The sequence below is a fragment of the Chaetura pelagica genome, unplaced genomic scaffold (genome assembly GCF_000747805.2).
Source record: "Chaetura pelagica isolate M959 unplaced genomic scaffold, ChaPel_1.0 scaffold285, whole genome shotgun sequence".
In the NCBI taxonomy this organism is placed as follows: domain Eukaryota; kingdom Metazoa; phylum Chordata; class Aves; order Apodiformes; family Apodidae; genus Chaetura; species Chaetura pelagica.
The window spans coordinates 348,415-361,520 of record NW_009953481.1 but is presented as its reverse complement, the minus strand read 5'-3'; the positions used below and the strand labels follow the sequence as shown (position 1 = coordinate 361,520).

General features: G+C 36.5%; 1 protein-coding gene across 1 annotated transcript; it reads left to right on the top strand.

The window, feature by feature from the left end:
• Nucleotides 1-9,989, top strand: FAM76B (family with sequence similarity 76, member B). The gene is made up of 9 exons (XM_009998516.1): nt 1-20; nt 232-286; nt 1,687-1,842; nt 2,768-2,970; nt 4,416-4,463; nt 4,659-4,739; nt 5,379-5,514; nt 8,433-8,534; nt 9,163-9,989. Exons 1-9 carry the CDS (start codon nt 1-3, stop codon nt 9,250-9,252), a joined length of 891 nt encoding a protein of 296 aa, XP_009996818.1. The 3' UTR covers nt 9,253-9,989.
• Nucleotides 9,990-13,106: the final 3,117 nt, after the last annotated feature.

Here is a 13,106-nt window from a genome sequence, read left to right as displayed (position 1 = left end):
ATGGTGCTTGGAGCGACCTGGTCTGGTGGGAGGTGTCCCTGCCCATGCAGGAAGGGCAGGAACCAGATGATCCTTAGGGTCTGTTCCAACCCCAGCCATTTCACGAGTTCTTCCCCTACCACTGTTTACCACAGCCCGTGTTTGCACGTGGGTTTTTTAGTAATTGCAGGAGAAAGAATTTCAAGGTGTGTATTTGTCACTGAATTCACCTCTATGCAATTTTGTCTTTAGCAAAACTAATACCATATGCAAGAAATGTGCCCAAAATGTGAAGCAGTTTGGAACGGTGAGTAGGCTCTTAGTTCTAAATATTGAAGTTCATTCATGTTTTAAATTTTAAAAAGTTCTTTGCAACTAAACTTCTGATTTTCTTTTGGGGATACAAAAAAATATTACATTTCAGAAAGGTGGTGAAAAGCACTGGCAGCTCTTGATTTCCTTCCTGACTTAACATTTCTTTTTTCAAATTGAAATCCATTGTGATTAAATGTAGCTTAACAGTCATGAATAGCAGCAATATAGCTGTTCATAGTAAAAACAACTTTACTTCACTTTGTGTGTAAAGTAATCCTTTGTGTATTCTCATAAATGCACACTTGACATCAGAGAGACCATTTGCTGCCTGTGTTTTTAATGAGCTGTGAATATGAAAATTTAGTAACACTGCCTACTTTGTAAGTGTTAACATTTAAAAATGCATGTTAATTGTGTTAAGCTATTAATAGAAAGGATGCTCAAACCAGGACAGGGTATTAGCTGTATACACATTACTTTGCATTTTCCCATCTTGAGTTTCAACTTCAGTTCTGTTAGAAAAAATAATTTCTGTTCTATATGAATACACAGACTGTATCCTGACATAAACCATATTTGATGAAATTTAGCTTATTTGACAAGTGTAGCAGCTGCTGGTATGTAGTCAGGCATTTTGTGAACAGAAATGTGAACTGAACAAAGACAATTCTTTTAGAAGCTTAAAATGTAGTAAAATGAAGTGCAAGTCTATTCCAGTTTGGGTTTTTTTATCAGTAGTTCATAAAAAAAAAAAGAAACTGCTTTGAAGATAACCATTTCTAAACTATTAAAACTGACATTTTTATTTTCCCAGCAGCATGTTGTTCTAGTTGAGTGTGTGATATGAAAGTTCATAAAAATGACTTGACTATATCTGAAGTTGGTTTGTTTTTTAAGTTTCCTGCAGAATTGCAGCAATCAGGGTACTAATCTTGGAGCTATAAAGCTGTCAGATCCCTGAGTAGTGCAAGGGAGAGGGATGTTTTCAGAAGCTTCCAGTCTAAAAAAATTAGTTGATTACTCTTCTAAAGTTTTAAAAGTAATTTCTTCAGTAATATGATAAAATAGAGAGAAAATGTGATCATATGTTTAAAAAAAAAACAACAAAAAAAGGAGCAAGGCAGAGCTGTGGTTGAGACACCTCTACGTTTCTGGCACATTGAATGTGTTTCTTTCATTGAGTATGTACCCGGGTTTTCATGGAAAAACCAGGCTGTTTTTGATCATTGAGTGAACACCATTTTTGGGGAAAAGTTTAGTACCAAAGTTAGAAATAATACAAAAAAGGTTCTTTAAAATAGATTATGTGGAGTTTAGAAGCATGGAATTTGAAATGCCTGTGTCCATTGAAGAAACTGTACATATATTCACTTCAATTTATCTGTTTTTCAGCCCAAGCCTTGTCAGTATTGTAACATTATTGCAGCATTTATTGGCACAAAATGTCAGCGTTGCACCAACTCAGAGAAGAAGTACGGGCCACCTCAGACATGTGAGCAGTGCAAACAGCAGTGTGCTTTTGATCGAAAAGAGGAGGGGAGGAGAAAGGTAGGGTTTGTTCCACAGTTGTCATGGCCTAGGCTGGCAGCAGACAGTGTTCCTCCTTTGTAAGAGAAAGAATAACAGGGCAGCATCTTAAGCTTACTTGTATTAGATTGAAGTCACTGTGCTTTACAATATTTGAATTGAGTTTTGTAACTTGCAGCTGTTAACTTCTGAGCTAACTTACTTTAAATCACTCTTAAAATAAATCGCTTAAAAATAAGCTTAAGCATAAGCTGGGGAATTGGGGTTAAACAGCTCAACAGTTCCTGGTGCTTTGGTTCTTTTCTTTCTTTCTTTTTTTTTTTTAATTATTATTTTTATTTTCCTGGTTGCTGAATCTTATGTATGTCCATAGCTTGGATCTGATACTTCTTCTGATTTGCCTGCCTTGCCTTAAAGTACAACACCAGTGAGGTAGACTGAGCAGCAGTTTGTATTGTTTTTTTAAATAGCTTCAGTGAGTGCCACATTCTAATTACATAGGGTGCTGAGAAAATTACCTTAACAGCCACTTGCCTGAACCCAAGAATAATGCTGTTTTTACAGAAGAGTTTATTTGGTAGAAGTAACACATTGGTTGGGCATCTTGATTCTGCCTGGAATACAAGGGCTTGAGAGAGGGGACATAGTGTCTTAACTAAAAATTATTTGTCTGTTTAAAAAGTTATTGCTTCTGGGATATAGAGTGATCCAAGATTTGCTCAGACTGCTTTCTAGTTTAAATGCCAAAAAGAGGTGAAATAAGATTCATTTTGCTAGAAGATAATGTGCATATGTTGGAGGTATGGTAGTGCTATTTCATACCAAAGAGGTGTCTGGATTTTTCCTAAAGATGGAATGGAACAAGTTTTTAATGCAAATTTTGAAGTACATCAGTCCAGTGCAAGTATACTTGCAAAAAACCCTGCTCTGAATTGTTTCCCAAAAGGTTGATGGAAAGTTGTTGTGTTGGCTCTGCACGCTGTCCTACAAGAGAGTGCTACAGAAGACAAAAGAACAGAGGAAGAGCCTAGGATCTTCACATTCTAACTCCTCATCCTCATCTCTTACTGAGAAAGACCAGCATCATTCAAAACACCACCACCATCACCACCACCACCACCATCATCGTCACAGCAGCAGTCATCATAAGTAAGTATGTCAGAAATGAAAGTAGCTGTTGGTACCTCTTCTGCATTCTGTTAGTGTTGAGATAAAATCTTTGAAAATAAGAAATGCTGTTTAAAATATGGCATCAAAAGCAATAGCAGAATATTCTTCCGTGGTCTGTCAGACTGCTTGTATTCTCACAGTTTGCAGGTCAGCAAAAAGCAGAAGTTTTTGGTCATCATCAGACAAGTTGATGTTAAAATTGGTAGCATGTCTAGAAAATAATCTCACAGAATAGTTACAGAGCAAGTTACCTGACGAGTAACTCAAATTTGGCTTTCTAAGCAGTAACTGCTGTGTGATAACTGCTATTTTAGATGCATTTACCAGGGGTTAAAAATTGTGCATTAGCAGTGAGCACAGATTTTCCATTTCAACTGAAACTTGCCTAAGTGTGACTTAAAGATAGAAGTAAAATAAGCTAGAGTGATACTGGGAATAAGGATAATACTCCGTACGTGCTTTCACATAAAAATAAATAAAAAATAGTAATGAAGATGATTTGGGTTTTTTTTAATAACTTGAGGAAAAAATCATGCTTGTCATGCAGAGCCTCACTGTGTTGTTCCTATTTTCTCAAATCTGCTGAAAATCAAGTTACAGCAAGCTAAATCTAATATAATGCATGTAGCAAAGATATAGTAAGATTAAATTTAAAAAATTTAGACCTTCTAATATATTCAAGAGTTAGAGAAGCAGCATGTCCCTACACAGATCACAGTATTCCCAGTTTGGTACCTTTTTTTCTATAGACTGCCATGGGTCCATCACTTCTGGTCCAATAAAAACAGCTCTTCTTTCTGTTTCCATTTCAGTTATTGTTAAGATGGTACAATGAGGTAGAGGTAGAAACACAGGTTCATTAAACTATTTCATCTAGTGCAGTCTTCTACATTTGACTATTCCTATATCAATGGTGTTTATTAAAATTGCTTTTGAAATTACTCAAAATAAATGTTTAGACCTGAAAAGGAGTTATTTTCAGGGACCTAAAGCTTGGGTTTGTTGTTATGCCATCACATAAGTACTGCTTTAGGCAATGTTCGTAATGCAGTAAGGAAATCCCAGGAATGCTCTTCTTGACCAGTTTCCTGAGTTTACAAGATCAGCGATATAAAGTTCACAAAAATTTGGAGACCACAGAAAAAAGGTTTAGCCATCATTCTTGAAGTCTAGCCCTTGTGTCTTACAGCAGTGTAAACATTTAGCTAAGAAATGTTTTTATAGCATCCTGACATAGTAAAGAGCAATCACAAATATGACAGATATGACTGTCCAGCTGAAAATTCATAGTTGGTAATCTTTTTAATTAAAAAAAAAAAAAAAGTTGGGGGAGATGGATTTTTCTCAAGTACAGATGACATTCACATAAACTCAGAAATAATGGCATGTTTGGTCACTTACCAAATACATTTCACATATTTCAGAATCAGCAGTCTGAGTCCAGAACAAGATCAGGGACTATGGAAACAGAGGTAAATATTATATCGTTTATTAATTTCCTTTTAATTTATCTTGCAGTTTTCATTTAAAGGACTTTTTCTTGCATTTCTGGCTAGTCTCTAGCATTCCAGCTAGGAGCATGAGATAGTGATTTAAAATGTACCAAATGGTGATACTAGAGAGTTATATAGCATGAGGCTTTAGGTTTACATTTTGTTTGATTTCAGCCATAAATCCTCTGCAGCTATTCAGAATGAAACCCCAAAGAAAAAACCCAAACTGGAATCCAAGCCATCAAATGGAGATAGGTAAAGTTACATTTTTGTAAAGCTGAGCCATTTCAACCAAATAGGGCACTGATTTGTGGCCACTTGCTTCTTTTCTTTTTTCTTTGTTGAGGGAGGTGAAACTATTATCCAGTCAGATTATTGGGTGGCATCTGAATACTGTCGGTCAACTAAACGATATTATTAGCAGAAAACTGGCACTGTCTTCCTGCTTTTAAGCTGTTTGTGGCAAAATTAAGTAAAACTTACGCACAAGGCAGCAGTTATTAACCAACCAGTGTTCCCTAACATTGGTGTTCGACCTGCTGCTTTAAGCTGACCTGGTATCTAGAGAAGTCTTTTGGACTTTAATGTGTGAAACTGAACCTTTTTTCAGTCTATGGCCAAATAGTTGTAATAAAAGTAAAAGTGGCTGCTTCAGTCAAAAGGTATTTGTCCCCCTCAAAGCTAACACTTAATTATATTTCTGCAGGTGTATGTAATGTGTGCCATTAGTAAGGTAATTTGCCAGTTGCATCCATTTCTGTCAGGTACATACTTTTTTTTGCCTTAGTCCTTAAGGATGTTTGTGGTATTATTAATTATCTAAATTTGAACTTTAAAAAAAGTTACTGTTTTTTCCTACTGATGTTGCAAGTAACTATCGTTTTTTATTTTTAGTAGCTCTATAAATCAGTCAGCAGACAGTGGGGGAACTGACAACTTTGTCCTCATAAGTCAGCTGAAAGAAGAAGTGATGTCACTTAAACGTCTTCTGCAGCAAAGAGATCAGACTATTTTAGAAAAAGATAAAAAGGTAAAAGTTGCATGTGCTTAATAAGAACTTTTGTTTTCTATTTTGTAAACTCCTAACGGCGGCAAATCAGTGACATAAAACAAAAATGAAAAGGAATTTTATTATATAGCAGTTAATCAGATCTTCCCATTTAAAGGACAAGTTTGAGACTTCTGTATCATGAATGTATTTTGGCTCTAAGTCATAGAGAAATTCATGTTACCTCCCTTCAGCTGTCTAGAAGGTAGCCATCTGGCTCACTGTTACTCAGGCTTCCTGCTGTAGGTGATGGATAAAATGCCAGACAGAGTTTAGATGATTTACTTAGTTACAACTGAGTCAAAGATCCCAGGTAGTAGGCTGATGATCTGAGTTTAGCATAGTTTTTGTTTATTTTTAAACTAAAGTGACTATAGCCCTAATTTATGAGTTGGTGTCCAAATTTTCATGGACAGTGTATGAAAAGTGTTTTGATTTTAAAAGATGGGCAGTGTATATGTAAAGTAGGTGATCAAATCTTTGTGTATGGTCAGGGATGAGTAGGAAAGCTTGGATTAGATGCCTGACAGTCAACAAAGTTAAACAAAACAGTCCAGCTTAGATGGCTGCAGTAAAACACATACAAAAGTCACCTTTCAACTAACCTGCCTAGAAAGAAACTACAAATATATACTTTTCTGTGTCTTTCTTAGAGCTTGTTTCTCTGGTATCTGATTAACGAGATGCTTTTAAGAAACTGTGAAGGTGACTCTAAAATGTTTGTTCAGGATTGGATGGGTTATGGAATTGTATTAAAAATAATTAAATGCATGGTGGCCTATCAAAACCTTGGTGGTTAAAAAAGGCTCATTGATCCTGAAAGGAAAATGTTTCCTTTAAACCATAGATCTGTATCTTCATTTCTACTCTTAATGTGTTGTGTAAAGGATATTGAATCTTTTTTCTTTCCTGTTACTGCTATAATATACCTGGTGTTAGAAGTAACTGCTATTTCAAGCCTTCAAGCAGTTGATGTGAAAGAGCTGAACAGTCCGTCATGGATTCTCTTTAGGTAGTTTCTTCAAAGCACAGACATTAAGGCCCTGATTTACCTTTTATAATAAAAAAGTAGAAGATAATGAATCAGTAGGAAATTTACTTGCCTGTTTCTATATTTGATCTACTGGGCAAAGCTAACAAAAGGGCTGGGTAAGGAAATGTCACCTCTTTCTGCATAAGAGGGGCCTAACAAATAACCTCTTTTATGCCGTTTCCATAGACAAAGTGTCTAATAATTTTAATATCCCCAATGCTTAAATTATTTGACCTCGGAGTTCTTTGAATTTATATTCCTTCAGGCTTTAATTACTTCCAGAATGTCACTTTCTTCTGCTGCGGGGAGGGGGAGCAAAGAAAACCGAACACCTTGTACAGTGTTTGCATAGCTGAAAAAATTACCAAAAAAAAGAGCACAGATTTATATATATTTTTTTTTTAACACTGAGAAAGTAAGTGTAAAGACACATACTGGGCTAAGAGCCTCCTCCAGGCCTCTGGGAGATTCCTGTCCCAAGATCTGTGCTGGGACAGCATTTGAAAGGTTTGCCTCACTTCAGAAAAAACCCCTCTGAAATGTATAATATGGCAACAAAAACAACTTGGTACACCAGCTTTACAGATTATCCTCATTCATAATTTGTTTTGTTGTGGGTCAAGATCTCAGCTGTGTCCTTTGCGGTCCTTGCTGTTTGCAGTACTGACCTTATTTTGCTTTCTGGACAAAATGTTAGTGAGTCAAGAAGACATTTATCATGGGACTTAGAGATTTTACCATTAGGAAGGGAGCACATTCTGCTCAATGTTCACAGGTAGTGTGCTTGCTCACCTAGCTGCATACTTTACTGTGATGCAATAGGTTTTTTGATACTTAGTTTGTGGTATGTGGGTTTTGTACTGAATCCTCTGGAATTTACAATGGCCGTAAGACATACATACCTTGAGCAGCAATTTATGTCCACTGAGGTATCTATCCTTGTGTACCTGCATGTTATTTTAGGACCATTTGATTCACAGTTCTTTGGAATGCTTTGTTTCACTAAATGTGATTTGACACATACTGAGGTTGGTAATAGCAGTCTAGTTAGCTGTTTTAGGAGTGTGTGCTCTAGTTTGTTACACCCTATTGCTAGCAAAGGGGCTCATTTCCTGGTGTATCCAGATTTACTGGGGAGGTTCAAAATAAGCAGGTGACTCGGAAATACTCTGAGGAACTGAACCTTTTACAGGAATGATTCCTAAAACTTCTGTGACCATATAAAAGAAACTGTTAGTAGTTCACCCAGCTGCATTCAGCTGGTTGGATAGAAACATGTGCCACTATTTAGAAACACCGGCCTTGGTGTATGTCACCTGGATCTCTGCCCATCTCAAGAGAGGCAGTGGCAGCAATTTTACACCACACACTCAGAATTAAATCTAAGTTAAGTAATTTTAATTGCACACTTGTAGTAACACAATTCAATACACTTGCGGATGGAGAAGCAGTGAAGCTCTGGAGTGTATACTTCTGCTTAGGACAAATTGTAGCATGAAAGGACACAAAGGAAATCTTTCTGTTGTCTTTCAGTGGAAGAGTTTGTTCAGGTGTTACCGTACTATACCACTGAAGAGACAAGACTGAAGGTTATAAATCATTAGTCTTCATTGTTGGTTTTGGGGTTTTTTTTGAGGATTAACCTTTATGCCAATCCTGAGCAAACAATATGTTTATATAAGTACAGTAATTTCATTATTGAAAAACAGACATACTGTTCAAGCTACTACGCAAGTGCTGAGCTGTCAATACTACAATAGTAACTAAGTGTAGCTATTCCTGAGGCTTCCATAAAGGTTTTGCAGATTGATTAGAAAGATGTATATTGTAGCAGTCTGAGGAATTTTCACAGAAATTATCTTCTCAGTTGACAGAACTGAAGGCAGATTTCCAGTACCAGGAGTCTAACTTAAGGACAAAGATGAACAGTATGGAGAAAGCTCATAAGGAAACTGTGGAACAGTTGCAGGTGAGTAACTGCTCATCAGTACTTGAGAAGTAAGGTCAGCTGGAATTGTGTACCCACGGCAGAGAAATGGTACCAAGTTCTTGAATGATCGTTACCACGTTTAACTTCAGATCCATTGTACACTTATGCAGTTAACAGACAATCTCCATATGAATTAAACTCACTGTAAGAATTGCTTTCAAACTTTGAGATAGAGGCTCACCTCACATGCTTTCTCAAAGGTTATGTCATTTGTTGTCTCTGTTCTCTGATAGGTAATCAGTTGTCAGTGTGTAGTTGATATGATGTAACAGCTCAGCCTAACACCACTGACAGTTAAGTGTCTCTTATTAAAACACACTTTATCAGGAGGAAAGCCTAAATTAGTTGCCTCATAAATCACAGACTGAACAGTGACTCAGTGTAATGGCTCAGATACTAAATTTTGCAGTAGAGGAGATGTGGTTACCTTTCCTTTCAAAGAATCATATCAAGCATGTACGAATCTTTGAAAAGTGACAATCATCTTACTCAGGTATTCTCAGCATGTTCATTTTGAGGCTTTGTTACATAAATGCAATGAGAAATTAGTGTGTGACACTGTGTGATGTTTCAGTAATTGACAAAACATTTCTTCTTTCTGTTGCAGGCCAAAAACAGAGAACTGCTCAAACAGGTTGCAGCATTGTCAAAGGGTAAAAAGTTTGATAAAAGTGGGAGTATACTAACATCTCCTTGAGGAACTGGTTTTTCACGGGGTTTTCTACTCAATGTAAATTTGAGTAATTCTGTGAAGCCTTTAAAATCCTGTGTAGTGGAAAAAAATATTTTTGCACACCAGATTAGTTGGCATGTTTCCTACACGTTTTTATAATTAATATGCAGCTTTTTTAGTTACTGTTCGGATGAAATACTTCAACTGGCTTGAAGAATGTTTTTATTTTTTTGATATTGGAAACTTTTTGCCAGCAATAGTATTAAACAATTGCATAGAGAACATAGCAGTGCTCTCTCTAAAAGGACAACATGCAATAACAAACTAGGTGTACTTTTTACAAAAGCAGCAGCTGAGTCTTTTAAACTACACTGATGTCAGCCAAATGTTTCTGAATCTGCAGTGACTGAACACTGGTTTCTGGCAACTGTTCTTTTACTTTGTATCAAAATATGAATTTAGAATGGGAATCATGGTGCTCTCAAGTGAAACTAAAAAAAGTCATATATGTATGTGTAAATAGAATTGTAACGGTTATATTCTTAGTTATAACAAGTAATTAGTGTTCTACATTCTTGTGATAGGGATTTACTGAAAGATTATCTATTGTACAGTAACAGAGACAGTGTGTTTTTTGTAAGATTTACTGTAGATTTTTCTTGCAAGTGCCTTTCTCCAACTGTTTATTTATAGGAATGTTGGTATTTTGTACATAAGTTTTTTATGTTTTAAAATAATGATTAATAAATGTTTTATGTAAATATAAATGTGTGTACAGAGGAATCTGAAACAAAGATCAAAGTGGCTAGTGCAGTGCTTGAAGCAGCATTAAGAGCTAGCTAATTGATGGACAGTGAGTATTTGCTTTAGGTAACCTTTGTAGCTTGTATCTGTGAAGTGTAGAATTTTGTTAGTGCTGCTCATGCCAAACACTTCCTGAACAAAAACCATGTTTTTTGCCACACTGGAGTTGAGTGGTTTGATTAGATATTTTTCCCATTTGGCACAGCGTTAATTTTAATTCCATGGTAGACATTGTACTCCCAATATCCTTAGTGATATACACTCCAAGTTGTAAAACAAATTCTTCCCCATTGTCTGATTTAATGTACTTAGTTGTAACTTATGATGATTCTTCTTAATGAATTACAAGTTTCTCATCCCCCAGTGAAGATACACAATGAGAAAAGAGTAGCCAAAACAAATGGTCTTGAAACGAATTCAGGAAGTGGATGTGGTGTCAAAGGGTGGGTTGTTTTAATGGTTTGGGTAAATTTTTATTCTAAAATACATCAGTTTAAGTTTAGCTCTGCTCCTAATGGTCATCAGTCATATTCAGAAATTTCTGTTTAACATCATTCAGTGTACCCAGGGTCTGTTCAGGAAGGTGAGTTATGAATCAACATGAATTGAAATAGACTTAAGTCTGGAGATGTTCAAGATCTGCCTGGATGCAGTCCTGAGTAATGTTCTCTGGGTAATCCTGCTTTAGCAGGGGAGTTGGACTAGATGATCTCTAGAGGTCCCTTCCGACTCTGACAATTCTGCAATTTCATGAATAGAGATTTCCTTCAGCTCTGGGTACAGGGTGACTGCTTGTATTTCAGTGAGCTTAATTGTATAAACTATACGCTTTTTAACTAAACAATTACATCCAAAGTTCTTTGGATGTCCACCCGTGTACTGAACTATGAAAACCTTTTCAGTAGTTCAAACAAGTTTCAGCAGTGACAGACTACTGAACAAATTGAAAACAATCAAGCAAGCTTTTTTTTGATGATACGTGTATTTTTATACCCTAAAATCAACTTGATATGTTTATTAATGCTCCTCTTTAAACTCACTAAACTAGTAGAGAATACTGCTGTCTTTTGGGGATGTTATTAATTTTTCTTAATATGCAGACTTATTACTTTCATTAATTCAGAGTTAATATTTTGATATTGGGATTATTTTTTTTTTTTTAATTGAACGGCATCCCATGTTTGGTGAAATTGGTTTTAAAACAGAAAAACATAGCAAATTGAAATGTCTGAATTAAAATCACTTAGTGATATCTGTTCAAGCAGCAGTAAGGACATTTAAAGGCACAAACTCAAGTTCTATATTAGAAGTAATTGATTTCATAAATCGCAGTCTGAAAAATTCTTAAGGTTTTCACAGTTCTAATTAAATACTTGTGGTTTTTCTTCTATAATCTCATTTTTTAACATGAATTTTTTACAGTTGTAAACTAGCCAATGGAATCCCAACCCTGAAAATAGTGTCCTGGAGCTGTAGATTATTGACATAACAAACTGATGTTCTTTAAATGTGGATCTGCAAGGAGATTGTTGTACTGTATTGTGCTTTTTAGCCTGTTTCCAGATGTTGATTAGCATTGCCCAGTAATGGCCATTTTGGCTCAAGTTATTTATGTATTTTAAGCCTGTGAATATTGCAACCCCCTTTTAGATAGTGTCTAAATACGCGTCCTGCAGTGAAGCTGTTCAGCTGTCCACATGTACAGACTGTTGAAATACTGTACTGGCACACGTCAGACCGTTGACATTTTGTACCTTTTCTAAATCCAATGTTTCACAATAAAATCTTGTCAAAACTTCATCTGTCCTTTTAAAATTCTTCAGAAGTCACTTACTACAGTCTGTGGCCAAGAAAAAGGCAGAGTTATGTAATATTTGCATTTAGTATTCAGATTTCTGGGAAGAATTACAGACACCTTGGCCTGCCTGAAAACTGTAACAAATTGGAGCTTTGGATTAATTTCTCTCAAGAAAATATTTTGGTTTTCTACAATACAGGCTTTGGGGAAAGACCTTAGAGCACCTTCCAGTACCTGAAGGGGCTACAGGAAAGCTGGGGAGGGGCTTTTCACCAGAGAGGGCAGTGATAGGACAAGGGGTAATGGTTTTAAACTGAAAGAGGGGAGATTGAGGTTAGATATGAGGAAGAAATTCTTCACTCTGAGGGAAGTAAGGTGCTGGAATAGGTTGCCCAGGGAGGTTGTGGAAGCCCCCTCCCTGGAGGTGTTAAAGGCCAGGTTGGATTAGGCTTTGTGCAGTTTGGTCTAGTGGGGTGTCCATGCTCATAGCTGGGGAGCTAGAACCTGATGATGTTTAAGGTCCTGGCCAAGCTTAACCATTCTATGATTCTATGAATTATACTACATAGAAATATTTTCTTGCAGAAAAGAAGAAAAAAACTTAAGGTTTATCTTTTTGATATTTAATAAAGCCTTCAATATATTTTTGTATAATCTGATTAACATCAGCATTCATGTCTAAAAGTACCTGAAATTCAGTTTCAGCCATATGGTTGTTCTTCCATCATGTACATTTTGTACAAGTTTGGTGATTCTGAGAGTCAAAGTGATGTTAATAATTTCTGTGCCCGTTCCTTGTTTGGGGAGGAGGTGGGTGCCCACACCAATGAGCTGCTGTTTATGGTGGCTCCTGGTGCTCAGTTAATGTTCCGTGAGCTTGGAGGAAGCAACATTTGAAAATTAACCAACTCTCTTGGGCTTCCCTAACTTCTAGAGTCTTAACTCATGGGCTTCCTGCAAGTAGATCTTTGGAGCGCTAACTTTGTACTCTTCAGAAGTCCAGGGTTGCAATCCTACTTATTGCCCTGCTTCTTCCTTGTAAAATACTAAACTCTACCATGTCATGATAACTGTTGCCAAGGCTGTCCCCAGCCTTAACATTCCCAACCAGACCTTTATTTGTTAATAAAAGGTTCATCAGTGCACCTCTCCTCCTTAGTTCTTCCACTACCTGCATCAGGAAGTTATCATTGATGCACTGCAAGAGCCTTCTGGACTATGTTCATCTGTATGGGCTTTCCAGCAAGTCTCATGGTGATTGAAGTCACCCATGAGC

Excerpts from the sequence above, each read along its gene's own strand:
- FAM76B (XM_009998516.1), top strand. The coding sequence starts at position 1 with ATGGTGCTTGGAGCGACCTG. Across the intron at positions 21-231 it reads ATGGTGCTTGGAGCGACCTG|CAAAACTAATACCATATGCA; the intron begins GTCTGGTGGGAG and ends TTTTGTCTTTAG. Across the intron at positions 4,464-4,658 it reads CAGGGACTATGGAAACAGAG|CCATAAATCCTCTGCAGCTA; the intron begins GTAAATATTATA and ends GTTTGATTTCAG.